Source organism: Myxine glutinosa, chromosome 5 (genome assembly GCF_964187855.1).
Source record: "Myxine glutinosa chromosome 5, kmMyxGlut1.1, whole genome shotgun sequence".
NCBI classification, from domain to species: Eukaryota; Metazoa; Chordata; class Myxini; order Myxiniformes; family Myxinidae; genus Myxine; species Myxine glutinosa.
Genome location: NC_136265.1, coordinates 154,267,178 through 154,290,406, shown reverse-complemented (window position 1 = coordinate 154,290,406; position 23,229 = coordinate 154,267,178). Strand labels below are relative to the sequence as shown.

The following is a 23,229-nucleotide window of genomic DNA, read 5'->3' as shown; positions in this document are numbered from 1 at the left end:
CTTCACCTTTATTGGCTATATATATATATATATATATATATATATATATATATATATATATATATTATATATATATATATATATATATATATATATATATATATATATATATATATATATATATATATATATACACACACATATATATATATATATATACAAACAGACTTGGCATTTAATATGGAATATTTTTTTTGTGGGGGTGAACTTACTTTTCAAGATGACTTAAAACCATAAGTTCATTGGAATTATGTTGAAATTATTCTCGATTTTGTTAATGTGACCTTTAAAAGAAACAAAAACCACATTTGACATTTTGAAGCAAATAAATTGATCCTTGAAAGTGATGTAAACTGATATCGAATACAACAATAGCAATTCACGGACAGTACTGTGTTAAACTTCTGTACGTTTTCCAGAAGTATCTCTTTATTTTACACATGAGCCAAAAAAATTTTCAACAAAAACAAAAGTTAAATCATGACTGGGATTACGGACAGTTAAATTACAGTTCAGTACTTCGTGTAACCCCCACGAGCATTCAGGAGAGCATGTACACGTCGAGGCATGCTGTTCACGAGATTTGCCAAGGTTTGGACGGGAATCGTTTGTCATGCAGTGACAATAGCCCGCTGCAATTCACGCACTGTGGTGGGCTGCTGGACCAAGTTGTCGATTTGATGCGTTAATTCTGCCCACAAGTTCTCTATCGGATTCATATCTGGGGACATGGCAGGCCACTCCATATGCTCGACACCACGGTCAACAAGAAAGTGTTGGATCATGCGAGCACGATGAGGCCGTGCATTGACATCTTGGAAGACAAAGTTTCCTCGAAAGGCTGCACGAGCAAATGGAAGCAATGTTTCTTCCAGAATGGCCCTGCACTTGAACTGGTTCAGGTTTCCATTCAGAACAACCAGGTCAGTTTTGCCCCCTGCATGAAAAGCAGCCCAAACGGTCACCCCACCACCTCCAGCTTGGACTCTTGGCACTATACAATCTTCGTTGTAGGCTTCATGCACTTGTCTGCATACTCGGACGTGGCCATCTTAACGATAGACCAGAAAGCTAGACTCGTCACTGAAGGTCACGTGATTCCAGTGTCCTGGCTGCCATTGACGGTGCTCTCTGGCCCATTGCAATCGGCGCTGGCTGTGTTGTCTGGTCAGGCGTGGCTTTCTCAGGGGACGCCTGGCACGATAGCCTGCTTGAACCAGTCGTTGGTTGACTAGCCTTGTGGATACATGCACATTTGTCAGTTGCTGCCACTCAGCCCTAAGCCGATTAGCTGACTTGATACGGCCATTGCAGACTAACCGGTGCAGCTGGCGATCATCTCTCCTTGTGATTCTGCGGGGACGTCCTGGCCTCGGTATTGGAGTAGGGACACCCCTCTGAGCATTTCGTTTCAGGATCTTTGACACCTGACCTTGAGTGATGCCATACTGCCAAGCAATAGCATGCTGTTTCATGCCGGAATTTCGTAAAGCCACCACTCCATGACAAACAGCATTGTCAAGTTGACGGACCATCTCCAGAGGAAGCGGCAATAACTTTTGTAGACGTGCAGCAGTTGTTTTCCACTAATACAGAACCAACAACCCTTATGTACCCGATTGTGAAGCCAATCGTCAAATGTACCTGTCCTTACATTTTGACACGCCACCTGTGATAGTATCCTGTTATTGACGTCTTGCTGCGAAGACAATCAGTGACATGGTTCTTTTGACAAAGAAATCACCGAAGCATAAAATAAACTCACCAGATTGATATACTGAGTTCAGAAAGTAAACCCGTCAAGAATAAAAAATATATTCCATATTAAATGCCAAGTCTGTGTGTGTGTGTGTGTGTGTGTGTGTGTGTGTGTGTGTGTGTGTGTGTGTGTGTGTGTGTGTGTGTGTGTGTATTTATATATATATATATATATATATATATATATATATATATATACATATATACATATATACATATATACATATATACATATATACATATATATATATATATATATATATATATATATATATATATATATATATATATATATATATATATATATATATATATATATATATATATATATATATACACAAAGAATTAAGTTAAGCACCCCCCCCCCGTTTTTGTACAACCTCGCACATTACAAGTTTGTTGTCGTCAAAACAGTGTAATATACCCATGATATTGCTATATTTTCTGGAGAAGTGATATTATGGTCACATAAAAACATAACAATCATGCCGTTTTCAATATTTTATTCTGAATAATTTAAGGTGAAATTTTTTGGGAATTTTAGGCATATTTTCACCTCAATTTAAGTATGGAGCTATAGGTCCATCACGGACAGTGTGGATGACGTTTATGTTTTCTAACGTACAGTCATTGTTCTGAGAAGACCTCTAGCGATCTTTGCGTCAATAACGTGTGTAGGACCCACGTGATCGGATCACTGACTCAACCCTACGTCTCATAGACCCTGTAAGCCGTCGTATGCGTTGCTGTGGCAGGTTGTTCCATTCCCGATGTAATGCACGTTCCAATTCATCCAGATTGGCTATTGGAGGGACCATCTTCGCAATTTGTCGTCCCAACATGTCCCAAACGTGCTCGAGGGGGTTCAGGTCAGGACTGCACGCAGGCCAGGGGATGGTCGGGAATGGAACAACCTGCCACAGCAACGCATACGACGGCTTACAGGGTCTATGAGACGTAGGGTTGAGTCAGTGATCCGATCACGTGGGTCCTACACACGTTATTGACGCAAAGATCGCTAGAGGTCTTCTCAGAACAATGACTGTACGTTAGAAAACATAAACGTCATCCACACTGTCCGTGATGGACCTATAGCTCCATACTTAAATTGAGGTGAAAATATGCCTAAAATTCCCAAAAAATTTCACCTTAAATTATTCAGAATAAAATATTGAAAACGGCATGATTGTTATGTTTTTATGTGACCATAATATCACTTCTCCAGAAAATATAGCAATATCATGGGTATATTACACTGTTTTGACGACAACAAACTTGTAATGTGCGAGGTTGTAAAAAAACGGGGGGGGTGCTTAACTTAATTCTTTGTGTATATATCGAAGACCAACAGTAGGAAGTCCATTTAGACTTCCACAACTTACAAGTCCTGCTTTTTTGGGGGCTCCTCCACTGTTTTCTTTTTGATGTGTTTCTTGTATTTGTTTGATTAAGTTAAGTGTGGGGAAAAAAAACCAACTGAAATGCAGCAGACTGGCATCGTGCAGCAAAACGTTAAAGCCAGCGCACCAGGAAGCGGAAATGCAGTACAGTATGCACTTATAGCGTACCTTTCAGTTAACATGGTGTATAATGGGGCTGTTAAAGACTGCATGTGAAATGTTCCTCTTTTTCTCGGGGTTCCAGAATACGTGTCAGCATTACGCCTTTAAAATGTGGAAAATTTAATTTAACTGATGCTTACACCTGGAGCCATTACACCGGCGCCATCGTTGGAGCGCTTCGACGCGCGGTCCTCTCGTCGACTGACTCCACCAAAGTGCTCGTCAAGACCAGAGCTGAGTGTCGGCCAAAAGGGGGGATTTTATTTTATTTTATCATTCCCCTGTCTGTTCATTCCTCTCTCTCCTGTCTTTGGTCGTGGGCGGGCACGTTTTGTCTCGAGTGCGCTTGTGAGGAGAACTTCTGGAGCTCGGGAAACCTTTGCAACATCGGAGGAAGGGGTGTTGGTTGACAGTGGTGCTCCTCAGAGACGGAGGAGATAGTGAGCAAACCAAAGGAGGCTATCCTGTCTGCTTGCCTCATGCCGGCGGCTGGCTTCATGCGCGAATCCACGCCATCTTGTGTGCTTCCCACGCGGGGTGGTTATACCACGGATACGACCATCAAACTCCTAAAAGCCTCGTCGACCAGAGCTGAGTGCCGGCCGATACAAATACAAAGAACATTATATTATTTCTTTTTCATTCCCTTGTGTTGTATACGATACTCAATCTCAGCACGGGAAGGTTCAACTCGACCCTCGTCAGTCTTCCTTTCATCGTCATCGGCTAAACAAGCGAGGAAAGGACAAGACAAGGCCTCCTGAGGCTCGTTTGCACGACGTGCTTGAGGCCTCCTTTCCTGCTTCCTGAGGCTCGTTTGCACGACGTGCTTGAGGCCTCCTTTCCTGCTTCCTGAGGCTCGTTTGCACGACGTGCTTGAGGTCTCCTTTCCTGCTTCCTGAGGCTGGTTTGCACGATGTGCTTGAGGCCTCCTTTCCTGCTTCCTGAGGCTCGTTTGCACGACTTGTTTGAGGCCTCCTTTCCTGCTTCCTGAGGCTCGTTTGCACGACGTGCTTGAGGCCTCCTTTCCTGTTTCCTGAGGCTCGTTTGCACGACGTGCTTGAGGCCTCCATTCCTGCTTCCTTAGGCTCGTTTGCACGACGTGCTTGAGGCCTCCTTTCCTGCTTCCTGAGGCTCATTTGCATGACGTGCTTGAGGCCTCCTTTCCTGCTTCCTGAGGCTCGTTTGCACGACGTGCTTGAGGGCTCCAAGTGCTTCTGCTCACTGAGGATCTCACCTTCGAAAGTGTTGCGTTTACATTCTGTACGCCTGGCCATCTTAGCTGCTTAATGTGCAGTGTAAACGAACCTTTTCTTTGTTATCAATGGTGATCTCAAGCTTGGGGAGGAGCTTGTATGTGTAATGTATTTGGGAGGATGACTCGGCCATCCTTGTGCTTTTACATGAATTACAATGACTTGGACCGGTGTGGACGGTGTGTACCCTGGTTAGAATAGGTACACCGTATCCATGCGTGTCATAAGAGGCGACTAAGAGGGTTGGCGTCAGGAAGAGCATCCGGCTATAAAAACATTGCCTCAAAAAGAGAACCATGACAATTACAACTACATATGGGCAGTGTACAGCCCGAAGTGGAGATCGGTTTCTGAGGTTTGGGACATGGAATGGAGGGACAATGACAGGGAGATCAGGAGAAGTGGTGGAAGTATTGATCAGAAGAAGAATGGACATATGTTGTGTGCAAGAGACGAGATGGAAGGGAAGTGGTGTGAGAATGGTGAAGGGTAGGCAGGGACAGAAATACAAGTTTGTGTGGCAAGGGTGCCCGGAGGGCGTGAATGGTGTTGGTGTCCTTTTTTCTGAGGAGTTTGTAGACAGTGTGGTGAGTGTGACTAGAGTGAGTGATAGGTTGATGATGGTGAAAATGATGATTGGAAAGCTCTTGGTGAACGTCATCTCGGGATATGCTCCGCAGGTTGGTCGGAGCGATGAAGAGAAGGACAAGTTCTGGTGTGCTATAGAGAAGCTGATGGAAAACGTGAAAGATGAGGAAGTTGTTGTGGTAGGAGGAGACCTGAATGGACATGTGGGAAGGAGTATGGACGGTTTTGAGGGAGTTCATGGGGGTTACGGATATTGTGTGAGAAATGGAGAAGGTGAAAGGATTTTGGAGTTTGCTGATGGAGCTTATTTGTTGATTTGTAATACTCAGTTCCAGAAAGGGGATAATAAGCTTGTTACATACACGTCAGGTGGGTCGACGACAACCGTTGACTACCTGATGGTGCGTAGGCGAGATCGGGGGCACCTCCGGGACACAAAGGTGATCCTGGGGGAGGAGGCTGGTTCACAGCACCACTAGGTTGTCTCCGACATAAGGGTGAAAGGTGCGAGGAGAGCTCGGCGGGTGAAGTACCAACCGAGAATGAAGGTGTGGAGGTTGAAAGAGGTGACAGCAAGGGAGGCATTAAAAGAGAGGCTGAGTGGGGTAGAGGATGATGTGGTTGAGCTTGAACGTGGTTGGATGTCAATGAAAGATAGTCTGTTGGGAGCCGTTGGTGAGGTACGTGGATGGACAAAAGGACCACCGAGGCACTCGGAAACATGGTGGTGGGATGATGAAGTTGGAAAGAGGATTGACGAGAAGAGGAAGAAGTTCAAGGAGTGGCAGAAGGCGAAGGGTACGGGAGCAGAAAAGCAGAGCATGAAAGTTATAAGGCAGCCAAGAAGGCTGCAAAGAAAGAGGTAGCAAAGGCGCAGGAGGCATGTAGGAAAATGTTCTGAGAACGCTTGGATTCGGAAGAGGGCCAGAGAGCGGTATTCAGGATTGCAAAGCAGATAGCGAAAGAGAGGTGTGATATGATGGGGGTGAGTTGCTTGAAGGACGAAGTGGGACAAATCGTTGTCGACCCAGATGGAATTAAAAGATATATGGAAATGCTGTTGAATACAGAGAATGAATGGGATGGCAACATAGAGAGTAACCCAGTTTTAGGACCGGCAGAGAAGATAACTGAGAAGGAAGTTGAGGAAGCGATAAAAGCAATGAAGAGTAGAAAAGCGGGAGGGCCGACGGGAGTTGTGGGAGATATGTTGAAGGCAGCAGGAAGTTGGGGTGTGAAGAGAATGGCAGAGATCTGTAATCTGGTGGTGAAAGAAGGTCGCATTCCAGTGGATTGGGAACTGAGTACCCTCGTCCCTCTATACAAAGGGAAAGGTGACCTTCTGGAGTGTGGCTCGTACCGAGCGATAAAGTTATTGGAGCATGGAATTAAGGTATTGGAAAGGGTGTTGGAGAGGAGGATAAGGAAGAATGTGAAGATCGACGAAATGCAGTTTGGATTTATGCTAGGAAGAGGAACGACAGACGTGCTCTTTATTGTGAGGCAGTTGCAGGAGAAGTACATGGAGAAGAGGAAGAAGTTGTTTCTTGGGTTTGTTGGTCTGGAGAAAGCATTCGATAGGGTTCCACGCAAAGTATTGACATGGGCTTTGAGGAAGTTAGAAGTGGAGGAATGGTTTATCAGAGTAGTGATGGCAATGTACAAAAGAGCGCGCACAGCTGTAAGGACGAAGGACGGGAACAGTGGTGAGTTTGAGGTGAAGGTGGGAGTGCATCAGGGGTCGGTACTAAGTCCACTACTATTTGTAGCTGTGATGGAGGTGCTGGCTCAGAATGTAAAGGAGGGTTTACCATGGGAGTTGTTGTATGCAGATGATCTGGTGTTGATTGCGGAAGATATGGATGGACTGAAGGAAAAGATGAAGATGAACAAGTGGAAGGAATGTATGGAGACAAAAGGTCTGAAGGTGAATATAGGAAAGACGAAGGTGATGGCAAGTGGTAAAGCATGTGGTGAGGTGGAAAGAACTGGGAAGTGGCCATGTGCTGTGTGCAGGAAGGGTGTCGGACTGTCGGAGTCAACTCCATTCAATGTACAATGTGCGCTGAGTGGGTTCATCAAAAATGTAGTGGTCTGAGAGGGTCATTAACCAGTGTGGCAGCTACATTCAAATGTAAGGTGTGCACAGAGGGAGCTGCAGATGGAGGAAATGTTGAGTTGGATCTTGGAGACGGCGTGAAGCTGCCAGGTGTGAAAACATTTTGCTACCTCGGAGACATGCTGAATGGAGAGGGTGGATCAGCCTCGGCAACGGTTGCTAGAGTGAGATGTGCTTGGAAGAAGGTTCGGGAACTGAGTGGCGTGCTGATGAGGAGGGGAGTGTCGTTGAAGCTGAAGGGAAAGGTGTATGCTGCATGTGTGAGAAGTGTTATGATTTATGGGAGCGAGACATGGGTAATGAACGTAGAGCAGCAACGAAGGTTGGAAAGGGTGGAAATGCGAATGGTTCGACGGATGTGCGGAGTGTCGTTGAGAGAGAGGAAGACAAATGATGAATTGCGAAAGATGATGGGAATAGAGCCTGTGATTGATGCTGTGAAGAGGAACAGGTTGAGATGGTTTGGTCATGTGTTGAGGAAGGATGAAAGTGACTGGTTGAGAAGAGTGATGGAAATGAATGTAGAAGGAAGTAGAGGACGGGGAAGACCGAGAAAGACTTGGCTAAAGATGGTGGAAGAAGAAATGCGGGCAAGGGGGTTAACAAGGAGAGATGCAGAAAATAGGGCAAAACGGAGAAGATTGTCATGGGGACCGCAAGGCTAACCCCTGCTCTAGCAGGGAAAATGGCCTTAAAATGCATGTTGTTGTTGTTGTTGTTGTTGTTGTTGTTACACCTGGAGCGTATGACGTCAAGACATACTTGGCAGGAGGTCGATGCAGTACATATGTCTGCAGTTTCATTTGTCCTCGCGGCTGTTTCTGAAGCAATTGGTTATTATAGATGAATCATCTGGATCTGGGTCTTTTTGGGTCTGTAAGGGTCTTTGGGGTTGTTTGGGTCTTTGTAGTCTTGGTGGTCTTAAGGGTATTGGGTGACTCAAAGGGTCTTCAAAGGTCTATGGGGTCTCAGCAGTCCAAAAGGTATGTTGCAACAGTACGTAATTTATAGATGTACATAATTGACAGACTGGATGCTTTCGACGTTCAAATAGTATGTAATTAATAGACATGTAATCACACGGCTTTCCGGACGGATGGATGTACGGACAGACGTACGGCTTCACGGACCGTTTTTTTAGGTTATACAGTGCATTCAGAAAGTATTCAGACCCCTTCACTTTTTTCACATTTTGTTATGTTGCAGCCTTATGCTGAAATCGTTTAAATTCATTTTTCCCTCATCAATCTACACTCAATACCCCATAATGACAAAAAACAACAACAGGATTTTAGAAAGTTTTGCAAATTTATTAAAAAGAAAAAACTGAAATATCACACTGACATGAGTATTCATAACCTTTGCTATGACTCTTGAAATTTAGCTCTGGTGCCTCCCAGTTCTCTTGATCATCTTTGAGATGTTTCTACACCTTGATTGGAGTCCACCTGTGGTAGATTCAATTGATTGGACATGATTTGGAAAGGCACACACCTGTCTATATAAGGTCTCACAGCTGACAATGCATATCAGAGCAAAAACCAAGCCATGAGGTTGAAGGAATTGCCTGCAGACCTCAGAGACAGGATTGTGTCGAGGCACAGATCTGGGGAAGCCTACAAAAAAAATTCTGCTGCATTGAAGGTTCCCAAGAGCACAGTGGCCTCAATAATTCTTAAATGGAAGAAGTTTGGAACAACGAGGACTCTTCCTAGACCTGGCCGCCCGGCCAAACTGAGCAGTCGGGGGAGAAGGGCCTTGGTAATAGAGGTGACCAAGAACCCGGTGGTCACTCTGGAGGAGCTCCAGAGATCCTGTGTGGAGATGGGAGAAACTTCCAGAAGGACAACCATCACTGCAACACTCCACCGATCTGAGCTTTATGGCAGAGTGGCCAAACGGAAGCCTCTCCTCAGTGAAAGACACATGAAAGCCCGCTTGGTGTTTGTGAAAAAGCACCTAAAGGATTCTCAGACTGTGAGAAACAAGATTCTGTGGTCTGATGAAACCAAGATTGAACTGTTTGGCCTCAATTCTAAGCGTCATGTCTGGAGGATACCAGGCACCGCTCATCACCTGCCCATTACCATCCCAACAGTGAAGCATGGTGGTGGCAGCATCATGCTGTGGGGGTGTTTTTCAACAGCAGGGACTGGGGGACTGGTCAGGGTGGAGCGAACAATGAATGGAGCAAAGTACAGAGATATCCTGAATGAATACCTGAAACAGAGCGCTCAAGACCTCAGACTGGGCCGAAGGTTCACCTTCCAACAGGACAATGACCCTAAGCACACAGCCAAGACATGCAGGAGTGGCTTAGTGTCAACTCTGTGAAGGTCCTTGAGTGTCCCAGCCAGAGCCCTGACTTGAACCCAATCGAACATCTCTGGAGAGACCTGAAAATGGCTGTCCACCGATGGTCCCCATCCAACCTGACAGAGCTTGAGAGGATCTGCAGAGAAGAATGGCAGAAAATCCCCAAATCCAGGTGTGCACTGCTTGTCGCGTCATACCCAAGAAGACTTGAGGCTGTAATCGCTGCCAAAGGTGCTTTAACTAAGTTCTGAGTTAAGGGTCTGAATACTTATGTCAATTTGATATTTCAGTTTTTTCTTTTTAATAAATTTGCAAAACTTTCTAAAATCCTGTTTTCTCTTTGTCATTATGGGGTATTGAGTGTAGATTGATGAGGGAAAAAATGAATTTAAACGATTTCAGCATAAGGCTGCAACATAACAAAATGTGAAAAAAGTGAAGGGGTCTGAATACTTTCTGAATGCACTGTATATATATATATCGATTCGAGGAATCATTTCCGGGTTTTTTTTTTTTTGTTATTCACAAGTCACACACAAGTTAGAAAAATTTTAATTGCATGATTGGAGCTTGAACAATTAATGCATGGTCAAAGCTTTTAGACCTGTGTGTTATACAGGACGTTACCCTAAAAAGTTTGCTGAATATCATATTTCACATCAGCACATGCTATGAGAATTTTTCTAAATTTTACAGGGGCATTAATGACATCCCAATTCATTGTCTAGTACGATTTCTAAATTTGCTGTATCCTATTTACTATGAATTTATAGACGTAATTTTATTTGTCAATATTTGAAGAAAAATTTTTTTTTAATTCCAATTTCTGTTAAATCACCCCCAAAATGCATTTCGAAGGTTATTTTGGTAAAGATATTGTTACGGATTCCGGATTTATGTGAATTACTATTCAGGTCATTGCTTATTAATGTTTATTCTATTAAAGGTTGTTGTGGTTAAATGGTTAGAAGCGCTCCTGATAACAGGAGACCGGAAACGGGATGGTGAACCGGAAGAAGAAAAAAGACAAGGTCGGAGAGAAGCGGCCATCTTGATCCTCGACCAGCTCCGACGCGAGCTGAGTCGATCTTTACCTGCTTTGGAACGCTGAGTTTGAAAAGCCCGTCTGGCGAGAGGAGTTACCTGCGCGGGGTGATTGCCTGTTACGTGTCAGGTTGCCGTGGGTTCCTGGAAGGAACCAAGCGTCCGGCACGGTTCGCCTCGACGCCTCCGAGGGCGTGTACGGGTCGCACCTTGGGCCTCGCGCGCTTTGCGAGCCGTTCACAGCCCAGAGGCCGCGATCACGGGCTCCGACCCCGGTGGCGTCCCGAGGAGGTGTCCGCTGCAGCAGCCGTTCCCGGTACGGGACGTGCACGTTTGGAGCACGTCAGCCGGGGGTCCGTTCAACCGCCCGTGTGCGGAGAAGTCGACCTTCACCTTGGTCTGGAGGGGCCCAGAGACATTTTGAGGGACAGTGACCATTGAGGGTGCAGTGAGTGGGGTAAAGGGGGGGAAATATATGAGATGGCCATCTTAGTAATATTGTTGATTGTTGTTGATTGTTGTTGATTGATTGGGAATATATTATTGATTAATCCGGATCCTTGGTGTGGGGTTTCTTATTGACTGGAATTCATATTGATTGCGCTACGAAAGCGTATAAATCATATATCTTTCTGGCGGGGTTCCTCTCACGGTCCGGGGGTCACCGAGACCAGGTAGTCACCGGGAGGACCACTTAACAGAATTGGGGGCTCGTCAAATTGAAGTCTGGGATCTAAAATTGTATCAAATAATAAAATAATATTTTTATTAATTAAAATTAATTAATTAATTAGTTAATTGGGAAATTGTGGTAAAGTCTTGGGTGAAGGTTAACAGGTGTTAACGATAGTCACCATGGCGTTTGTGGCACAGAACTTTGCGGTAACCCCGAGGGAGGCACAGTTCCGAGCGTTACTAAAATCGGACCTCTTGAAATTGGCCAAACATTTTAACTTGGAGGTCCGAACTAATTTGAGGAAGGCAGAGTTGCAGACCGCGGTGATACAATCTATGGTGGGATTAGGAACATGGGACGAGTTAGCCTGGGAGTGGCTACCCGAAGAACCAGAAGACGTTGAGCTCCGGAAACTGGAGTTGCAATTACAGAGCCAGGAACGGATCAAAGAAGAAGAAAGGAAAGCAGAAAAGGAAAGAGCAGAAGAAGAAAGGAAAGCAGAAAAGGAAAGAGCAGAAGAAGAAAGGAACGCAGAAAAGGAAAGAGCAGAAGAAGAAAGGAAAGCAGAAAAGGAAAGAGCAGAAGAAGAAAGGAAAGCAGAAAAGGAAAGAGCAGAAGAAGAAAGGAAAGCAGAAAAGGAAAGAGCAGAAGAAGAAAGGAGAGTGGAACGAGAACTCCAGGAAAGGTTAGAAAGGATGAAAACAGAGGAAAGGAAAGCAGAAGAGAGGAGAGAAGAGAAACAAGCAGAGGAAAGGAGAGTGGAACGAGAACTCCAGGAAAGGTTAGAAGGGAGAAAAGCAGAGGAGAGGAGAGCTGCAAGGGAACTCGAAGCAGAGGAGAGAAAAGCCGAAAGTGAATTAAAGGAACGTGACATGGCGCTTCAGCAAGAAATTAAATTCAAGGAGCTGGAGTTAATGAGAGAACGGGGAGAGGTACCACCCTTGCTGACGGGGCCGACACCTAGCCAGAACACCTGGGATGTGGGCAGCCATGTGAGGCTGGTTCCACCCTTCAGTGAAAAGGAAGTCGCTAAATTTTTTCCACACTTTGAGAAAGTGGCTCGACAGTTAAACTGGCCGGAGGAGGCCTGGACCATACAAAGTGTGCTGGTGGGTAAAGCTCAAGATATTTATTCGGCACTACCAATGGACCAATGTGCAGATTATGAGGTATTGAAGAAGCACATTCTCAAAGCCTATGAGTTGGTTCCTGAAGCTTACCAGCAAAAATTCAGGAATGCCAGGAAGAGGGAGAGTGAGACCCATGTGGAGTTTGCCAGAGTGAAAGAAAACATGTTTGATCGGTGGTGTGAGTCAAAAGGAGTCGGGAAAGACTTCGAAGCATTGCGTGACTTGATCCTGGTGGAGGAATTTCAACAGTGTGTCCACGAGGACATCAAAGTGTACCTGCAGGAAAAGAAAGTACCAAAGTTGTGGGACGCAGCCACCATGGCAGATGATTATGTCTTAACACACCGGATAGGGGTCCACAAACCTAACTCCTCGCCTAGACTTCAGCAGGGGAGTTATGGAACACCCGGTGCGGAGAACGACAATACATGGCGGTGGCCTCAAGAGGATTATGGGGACAACTCTGATACCCCAACTGTTCGAAATCAGGGGGCTATGGGCCCAAGACAAACTTATTTCCCGGGGGGCCCGAGGCAGACCACGAGTTTTTCCTCTGGGCCTACTTGCGCCTTTTGCAAAAAACCTGGACACTTGATGTCCAGTTGTTACCTCATGAAAAGGGACAACCCAGAGCGGAGTCCGACTAGTACAACTCCGAATGCGATGGCAAACATAAGAAATCGCCCACAGAAGAGTTACCAACCATTTATTTATGAGGGGTTTGTCTCACTAGAGGGAGACTTGACTAACCCAAGACCTGTTAGGGTATTGAGGGACACAGGAGCCCATCAATCCTTAATGCTTGAGGGCATTTTGCCATTGTCAAAGAGTACAGCAACTGGGGATAGTGTTCAGTTACAAGGGATCGGTGGCTGTGTTAGTGCCCCACTTCATGTCATCCATTTGGAATCCGATTTGGTGTCAGGACCAGTCACCGTCGGTTTACAAGCCACGCTTCCTGTAGAGGGAGTATCTGTGGTTATCGGGAATGATTTGGCCGGGGGTCAAGTTTATGGTAACCCGAGGGTTGGTAAAGAGCCCAGCAGGGAAAATAACACCACACCAGCTCGGGAGGGTGACAAAAGTACCAAGTTATTTGTAGGGGGACTGAACTTCAAAACAGAGGAAGAAGTTCTGACCTCTGTCTTCAACAGATATGGGCCGCTGGTGGAAGTGCGGTTGGTAAAAGACAGGGAAACGCAACGGTCAAGAGGGTTCGGCTTTGTCACGTTTGCAAGCACAAAAGACGCCAGAGAGGCAGAGAAGAATTGGAATGGTAAGGATTTGGAGGGTCGGACCATAACAGTAGGGAACGCATTTCGTAGGCGTCGAGAGGTCTACAGAAGAGGACAACTTGGCGGTAGTTTTGGTGTTGGCAGCAGCCGATATTACTATGGAGGCTCCCAGAGTTACGGCATCCCCCGAAAGAATGATTGTCAGAGCACTGGCCGAGACGGAGACCGCCAGTCAGGTGACTACTGGGTCAAGTGGTCCCACCGTAACTGTTAGGAGTCCGGAGAAGTTGAAGCACTATATACGGCGGAGCCGCCGAGCCTGGGCACCTACACGGACTAACCGTGAACGCCACGTTCTTAAAGGCGTCCAGGTAGTGAACTTTCCTGCACGGACTAACCGTGAACTCTACGTTCTTAAAGGCGTCCATGTAATGAACTTTCCTCCCCGGACTAACCGTGAACTCCACATTCCTTAAGGCGTCCATGTAGTGTATACTCAGCTTGGCCTCCCGAAAAAGTGTTATCGAGTTGTTTAACTTTGGGGTTTTGGTCACCACCCCTTAACCGGCATTCAAGAGAAACTAGAAGTGTTGACGCTTGGTCCAGAGTGAATTACCTTTGGAATCTCTGGGGGTTCTGTGAAATCTTGTTGCTTTGTTTTTGAGATGTGATAATTGTGCCCGGGGGAACTGATGATTTGGGGTGTGAGTTATCTTGTTTGTTTATCAAAGTTGGCCTGCAAAGAAAGTTTTCGCTGGGTTCAAACTTTCTTTCTTGAAGGGGGGGAGTGTTACGGATTCCGGATTTATGTGAATTACTATTCAGGTCATTGCTTATTTATGTTTATTCTATTAAAGGTTGTTGTGGTTAAATGGTTAGAAGCGCTCCTGATAACAGGAGACCGGAAACGGGATAGTGAACCGGAAGAAGAAAAAAGACAAGGTCGGGAGAGAAGCGGCCATCTTGATCCTCGACCAGCTCCGACGCGAGCCGAGTCGATCTTTACCTGCTTTGGAACGCTGAGTTTGAAAAGCCCGTCTGGCGAGAGGAGTTACCTGCGCGGGGTGATTGCCTGGTACGTGTCAGGTTGCCGTGGGTTCCTGGAAGGAACCAAGCGTCCGGCACGGTTCGCCTCGACGCCTCCGAGGGCGTGTACGGGTCGCACCTTGGGCCTCGCGCGCTTTGCGAGCCGTTCACAGCCCAGAGGCTGCGATCACGGGCTCCGACCCCGGTGGCGTCCCGAGGAGGTGTCCGCTGCAGCAGCCGTTCCCGGTACGGGACGTGCACGTTTGGAGCACGTCAGCCAGGGGTCCGTTCAACCGCCCATGTGCGGAGAAGTCGACCTTCACCTTGGTCTGGAGGGGCCCAGAGACATTGTGAGGGACAGTGACCATTGAGGGTGCAGTGAGTGGGGTAAAGGGGGGGAAATATATGAGATGGCCATCTTAGTAATATTGTTGATTGTTGTTGATTGATTGGGAATATATTATTGATTAATCCCGATCCTTGGTGTGGGGTTTCTTATTGACTGGAATTCATATTGATTGCGTTACGAAAGCGTATAAATCATATATCTTTCTGGCGGGGTTCCTCTCACGGTCTGGGGGTCACCGAGACCAGGTAGTCACCGGGAGGACCACGTAACAGAATTCATTTGTTTTGGATGGTTAGATATCAAACTCAGTCATTTCAGCATTAACTTGCACTTTAAAGCGAATCTTATTTTTAGCATTTTATCATGTTCTAATATGGATTCGTCCAAATGTGAGTGTTGCATCCGGGGCTTTCAGGTGGTTCTTCATGCGCTAGTACATCAATGAGCATCTTGCCCTCCATGCTGAACATTTCGTGATCACTCATCGTTGGTCACTGGAAAGGAGAGAATGTTTGTGTGTAGTAAATAAACCAATTCCCAACTTTATAGGCATCCTGTCCATTTCAATATTTGCATCAGTTGTGTGACCAGGTAAACAAGTTAAGTTGATGAGTTTCGTAAAAACATCACAGCTGGCATTGAAAATCCTTGCTGAAAGTGTAATAGCATGTTGTATTAAATCAGGAGGCTTTTCTTCATTTGTAAAGAGGATAGTATCTTCACCCTTCAGTATGTCACCTTTGATCTTCCTTGTGTGTTCTTCCCAGGGAAATCTATGCAAGACGGTTGGCCCAGTGGTGCAGAAGAGAGGATGCCGCAGTGTCGAGGTTGGGAGGATGACAATGATAATGGCATTTGGAATCATAGTGCAGCCATTCAGGACAGGGCGAGGCACAACAGAAGACTGCCACCCAAGGTCAGAGGGACAACTAGTTTCATGTTTCGATCGAGTTTCGTTCCCCTATAAGTTGATTTATTGTCTTAAGCTGATATCTTCCCTCTCATATCAATGACTTGCATTGGTTAACCGAATACCTCATTTGCATGTTCTATTGTTGACCTCTCCAAAATTCACCTCAAGCTCCCAGTTTGAGCTTCTTAGTTACAATTGAAAACGAGTTAGTGTCTCCATGTACATACATACTGTGTGCAATAAGTCACACTCTTCTCTAAGCTGTCTAGCCTAGATTCGAATTTCGGTCCAGCTATAAACTGTCATTCCGGTGTTTCACAGGCAGGGTGAATCATCAATGTGTTTGTCGTTCCTTGGATGGACGTTAAACTGGGTGTCCCATCTGCCAGCATTAGTCGGTGGACGTTAAAGATCCCACGGTCTCCTTCACAAAGAGTAGGCGAGCTATCGCCAACACCATTGCCAAATTCAAGATTCCTGCCCGACCCTTAGTCGAATGTCAGGCCTGAGCAGGCGATTCCTGAAGAGACTTAGGCCAAACTTGCATCACCCAACCCCACAATAATGTGTGAATAATTGTGGACATTAAAGGAGAAGGTGCATGCAATCAGTAATTTGAATTTGCACCAAATCTTACTATAATTCACCAAATGTCCGTCTGTCTGTCCGTTCGAAGGTACCGCAAAAACAGCTGAACCGATCAAAACGATATTTTGGATGGGTAATCCTGGGATCTCCAGGAGTAAAATAGGCTATTTAGTTTTTCCAATTTCAGTTTTGGTCTCCAACATTCTCAGGTTTGGACTCCCGCATAACATTCGCGTTCGCATAACATTCATTGTGACGATGTTTTCATTGTGACGATGTTGTTTTCCCGGGTGCCGCACAAACGGCTGCACCGATCGCTGCACGGCTGCACCGATCGGACTCGGTGCCCTCGGACAAAGACCTTTTATAAGGACACGGGTTGAATCCCTGCTTGAGAGAATTCCATCCCCCTCAACCGCCATCATGGCCGTCTCTCCAACTCACAATCCCACGAGATATGCAGTAAGGATGACCAAAAACCAATTATCTTCTTTTCGATTCGTATATAAACATCATTAAAAGTAAATAATGACCTTGGCCAAAGTTCAAACGACGTTTAATCTCTGCATGATACACCACGCGGTGACCCGGGTTGCCCCGTGATTTTTCACCATTTTACATAATTAATTAATTCATTTGAGGGGGAGTGTAACCCGGGTTCGTGTGATAGGAAAATCCTTTGTGTACCCATACTTTTTGGCAAGAACAAGCACGTTTCCATGCAATACACAGCAGAACTAGGTCTATCCTTCTCACCTCTTATTACAACTTTTAATATACAACGTTTAAAATGTGTGTTATGATCTTTTTCCAGGGCCACTAATTGGTTTTGAGTGTTGAATTTGGTATCACATCTAAACAAACTTTATTGAAGAACTGCATGCCCAGTGTGGATGTTTCGGGTCATTTTAGCCTTCACGAGAGAACGGGTTACTGTTTAATGGCCCTGATTTGAGAATTGCCGTATCTCACGAGGTAACCCGGGTTAATCAATATGGCGGTGTCACGGCGTAACCCGGGTTACCACGGTAACCCGGGTCGCCGCATGGTGGATCACGAGAGAATTCCACATCGCTATTTGGGCGGTGTATACGCCAACAGATCGCTGTCTCCATCGATCTTGCCAAGGCCGTAACAGCTATCGGCTCAAAATCCTTTTAACTGTTGATTTGGTAGTTTTTGTGCTGCACAAACGGCTGCACCGATCGCTGCACGACTGCACCGATCGGACTCGGTGACCTCGGACAAAGACCTTTTATAAGGACACGGGTTGAATCCCTGCTTGAGAGAAATCCAACCCCCTCCCCGCCATCACAGCCGTCTCTCCAACTCACAATCCCACGAGATATGCGGAAAGGACGACCCAAAACCAATTATCTTCTTTTGATTCGTATATAAACATCATTAAAAGTAAATAATGACCTCGGCCAAAGTTCAAACGACGTTTTATCTCTACATGAGAGAATTCCACATAGCTATTTGGGCGGTGTATACGCTAACAGATCGCTGTCTCCATCGATCTTGCCAAGGCCGTAACAACTATCGGCTCAAAATCTTTTTAACTGTTGATTTGGTAGTTTTTACAATGAAGGAAACACGTATCGGGAGTACATACGACATAGCGGTTGTGAATGTGACAGCTCTGACGCGTCTTTCGCTTCGCATTGCAGTGATGGTGAGCACCAATATGGCGGCTGTAAGATTAAAATCTGGCTTCAAACCCCCTCACAGCCCAAAGCCTTCAACCAGACATATTAACACGCTCCTCCCCCTTCATTCCCGTTCTTCAAAGCAAAGCGGTAAAAATTGTTGTATCTCCATTATATATTGCGAGCAACGGTACCCGCCATAAGGGCGGGGCTTCAATTGGGAGGCGCGATTTATATAAACATCCGTTAAATATCACACGCAAATCATCAAAATCTAAACAGTATTTTTAGAATTTCAATTTAAAAAACCACATCACTGTTCATATCGGTAAATATTATTCCATCGTGTTTCAAATCGTGATATCAACAGTTGATATCAACAGTTGAAATCACGATTGGTAACACGATGGAATAATATTTACCGATATGAACAACAACAAACAACAACAACATTCATTTTAAGGCCATTTTCCATGCTAGAGCGGGGGTTAGCCTTGCGGTCCCCATGACAATCTTCTCCATTTTGCCCTATTTTCTGCATCTCTCCTTGTTAACCCCCTTGCCCGCATTTCTTCTTTCACCATCTTTAGCCAAGTCTTTCTCGGTCTTCCCTGTCCTCTACTTCCTTCTACATTAATTTCCATCACTCTTCTCAACCAGTCACTTTCATCCTTCCTCAACACATGACCAAACCATCTCAACCTGTTCCTCTTCATAGCATCAATCACAGGCTCTATTCCCATCATCTTTCGCAATTTATCATTTGTCTTCCTCTCTCTCAACGATACTCCGCACATCCACCGAACCATTCGCATTTTCACCCTTTCCAGCCTTCGTTGCTGCTCTACATTCATGACCTATGTCTCGCTCCCATAAATTATAACACTTCTCACACATGCAGCATACACCTTTCCCTTCAGCTTCAACGACACTCCCCTCCTCATCAGCACACCACTCAGTTCCCGAAACTTCTCCCATGCACATCTCACTCGAGCAACCGTTGCCGTGTCTGATCCACCTTCTCCATTCAGCATGTCTCCGAGGTAGCAAAATGTTTTCACACCTTCCAGCTTCACGCCGTCTCCAAGATCCAACTCAACATTTCCTCCATCTGCAGCTCCCTCTGTGCACACCTTACATTTGAATGTAGCTGCCACACTGGTTAATGACCCTCTCAGACCACTACATTTTTGATGAACCCACTCAGCGCACATTGTACATTGAATGGAGTTCACTCCGACACCCTTCCTGCACACAGCACATGGCCACTTCCCAGTTCTTTCCACCTCACCACATGCTTTACCACTTGCCATCACCTTCGTCTTTCCTATATTCACCTTCAGCCCTTTTGTCTCCATACATTTCTTCCACTTGTTCAGCTTTTCCTTCAGTCCATCCATACTTTCCGCAATCAACACCAGATCATCTGCATACAACAATTCCCATTGTAAACCCTCCTTTACGTTCTGAGCCAGCACCTCCATCACAGCTACAAATAGTAGTGGACTTAGTACCGACCCCTGATGCACTCCCACCTTCACCTCAAACTCACCACTGTTCCCGTCCTTCGTCCTTACAGCTGTGCGCGCTCTTTTGTACATTGCCATCACTACTCTGATCAACCATTCCTCCACTTCTAACTTCCTCAATGCCCATGTCAATACTTCGTGTGGAACCCTATCGAATGCTTTCTCCAGATCAACAAACCCAAGAAACAACTTCTTCCTCTTCTCCATATTTACCGATATGAACAGTGATGTGGGTTTTTTTCATTGAAATTCTAAAAATACTGTTTAGATTTTGATGATTTGCATGTGATATTTAACGGATGTTTATATAAATCGCTCCTCCAAATTGAAGTCCCGGCCTTAGGGGCGGGTACCGTTGCTCGTATGATAAAATGTGGATTCCAAGTTGCCTCCTCTTAGAGAAGAATTGCAAATTATTTCTGCACTTTTAGGAATTCAGGTTTACTACAATTGTATTTCGTTCAGAGCTCCACATATCATTGTATTATCTGTCTATAATAATAAAATGCTTGATAGGGGCGAAGCTTGGACTGCATGTGCACGGTTGCCTCAAACTTACTAATGAGCTGTACCATATTACCAGAGAACTTACTGTGCATGCACGTTTGCTACAAGTTTGCCGTGCAAAGTTATTTTCACATGAGGAAGGTCAAGGTCACAATAAAAAACTTCTTCATCAAATTGATACAGAAATATGAAGTACGACCACTTTCAGTTAGCTGAGTACTCCAACGTTATGACACACACATTTTTGGGGAAATTGTATTGTTTAATTCATCAAATAGGACTGATTAAAACTTCCTTTTCCACTACCTTACAATCTAAAATACCTTCACCAACAGTGAGGTTCCTTTTCCAGAATAAATGAATATATATATATCTATTGCAGGTGATAAAGTGTATGGCACACATCACCCGGCCCAAGGTGATGAGACTGTCCGTGATGTATTACTGGCTGTCAGTGTGCAACTGCATAGAGGAAGCTTGGTCCTGATCCCCACTAAATTGGAGCAGACAGGCAATATTTGTTCGACCACAAGCTAAGGCAGTAAATTCAAGTCAAAATTTATCTGGAGACTCGGCAGCTGAAGACCATGTCATCAATACGGTTCATGCATTTGACATTCTGCAAGTTGTATCACGTCTTTATATTCCAGGGCTTATACAGGATAGAAACACATATATACAGCATATATATATTAGCGTATAGCTTGTACAGTGTGTGTGTGTGTGTGTGTGTGTGTGTTTTGTTTGTTTGTTTGTTTGTTTGTTTGTTTTTGTCCCGTCCAGAGCCGATGATGAATAGCCAAAACATTCCTTAATTCTGAGGCAGTAGCCGAAATTGGCGGTTGGTTTGTCGTGCACGGGTTGAGGAAATGAAGCGCTTACCTGAACAGAGCACACAGGTTTAATCCGGAACCCACAATGAACACAACAAATTAAAAATGCAACACAGCACATTTAATGAAAGTAGATCAAATAATAAAATGAATGCTGAGGTAAAACTAATATTCTTTACTGTGAGACGTCTCCATCAGTCGCAAGTACAAACACACAGGGGAAAATGAAATAAAATAAAATGTTTCTTTTAGCCGACTCAGCTTTGGCATCCCAACAAGTACTTTGGTGAGCTTGGCGGCTGTTGAAACTGGTGAGGTTGGTTGACGAAAGGACCGTGTGTCAAAGTGCCCCAAAATGGCGTCAGTCAATCATGTGAAGCAGCAGCCAAAAACGTCCTCCTCTCAACTCCTGGCCAGCAAGCACACGTGGCCTTCAGCTTCCTTGTGAGCCAACAATAATTGAAACTCCTTTTCAATCGCCGCAGTAGAAACCCTCTCCTGCGCCCGCACAAAAATGGCCAAGCCTTCTCATCAAACACAAAGAGAGAACCACTTCACCAACGTCTTTAAAACCAAAACCAACTTTAAAACCTGACTTCACCAACGTCAACGATTTAAAAGGATATATATATACAGACTTGGCATTTAATATGGAATTTTTTTTTTCTTCTTGATTTGGGTTTACTTTCTGAACTCAGTATATCAATCCAGTGAGTTTATTTTATGCTTCGGTGATTTCTTTGTTGAAAGAACCATGTCACTGATTGTCTGTCACAGCAAGAAGTCAATAACAGGATTATATCACAGGTGGCGTGACAAAATGTACGGACAGGTACATTTGACGATTGGCTTCACAATCGGGTATATAAGGGTTGTTGTGTTCTGTATTAGTGGAAAACAACTGCTGCCCGTCTACAAAAGTTATTGCCGCTTCCTCTGGAGATGGTCCGTCAACTCGACAATGCTGATTGTCATGGGGTGGTGGCTTTATGAAATTCCGGCATGAAACAGCGTGCTATTGCTCGGCAGTATGGCATTCCTCAAGGTCAGGTGTCAAAGATCCTGAAACGAAATGCTCAGAGGGGTGTCCCTACTCCAATACCGAGTCCAGTACGTCCCCGCAGAACCACAAGGAGGGATGATCGCCAGCTGCACCGGTTAGTCCGCAATGACCGTACCAAGTCAGCTAATCGGGTTAGGGCTGAGTGGCAGCAACTGACAAATGTGCCTGTGTCCAGAAGGGTAGTCAACCAACGACTGGTTCAAGCAGGCTATCGTGCCAGGCGTCCCCTGAGAAAGCCACGCCTGACCAGACAACACCGCCAGCACCGATTGCAGTGGGCCAGAGAGCACCGTCAATGGCAGTCAGGACACTGGAATCAGTGGACCATCCAGGACCACTATATATATACTGAATATATATATACAGTGAAACCTTGACTTACGAGTTTAATTAGTTCTGTGACCGAGCTCGTAACTCAATTTGCTCGTTTCTCAAATTAAATTTCCCCATTAAAAGGCATTGAAATGCTATTAATCCGTTCCAGCCCCCAAAAAACCACACCAATTTTTTTTGTTACGTGTTTTTAAATAAGAAAAATGTACTTTATAAATAACAAATAATGTATAAACAAGCACGACCTCGTATATACTGTTCATAATAAAAGAGAATGTTGTAGCGACCCATGGGTCCCCCAAGCAAGACCGGCATCAGAATCTCCTTGCTCCAGCCGGTGACGTCACCGGCGGGGATCCCCGGCGCCAGAGTGGCTGGTCACGTGACCGCCAAAGCGTCCCGCGTGTGCGGGTATAATGAGCTACACCTGTGGATCACGTGACCACCGAAGCACGCCTCGCTTGAGAGGCGTGGCTTTCGGTATCGGTTTGGGTTTTTGGTTTTGCTTTATAAGGCAGCCCGATAAACGGGCTTTTTAGTGTTCCCGAGTTGGTTTTACGAATAAACATCTTCTCGGACGAGTTTGTGCCTTGCCATCCTTTTATCCGTATTCTGCTGGAGTCCAGACTCCTTCAATGTAAAGAAATAAACTGATTTTATTAAGTGTTGTGGCGGACACGAAAGCACTGATGTGGTGACATCACCCCGCACACCAAGTGGGGGTGGGCCACGCCGGGGAGAGAGGCGTGGCCTCA

At 45.3% G+C, this 23,229-nt stretch overlaps 2 protein-coding genes across 7 annotated transcripts in view; both read left to right on the top strand.

The window, feature by feature from the left end:
• Positions 1-23,229, top strand: part of LOC137416859 (phosphofurin acidic cluster sorting protein 2) — a 984,123-nt gene that overhangs the window by 362,852 nt on the left and 598,042 nt on the right. The gene's annotated exons all lie outside the window — the stretch shown is intronic.
• Positions 1-23,229, top strand: part of LOC137426906 (trinucleotide repeat-containing gene 6C protein) — a 183,789-nt gene that overhangs the window by 100,125 nt on the left and 60,435 nt on the right. For all 6 annotated transcript variants that reach the window (XM_068115913.2, XM_068115915.2, XM_068115912.2 and 3 more), the window contains one exon: positions 15,827-15,975. In XM_068115913.2, the coding sequence (XP_067972014.2) occupies positions 15,827-15,975 (149 nt within the window). The remainder of the gene's footprint in view (positions 1-15,826; positions 15,976-23,229) is intronic.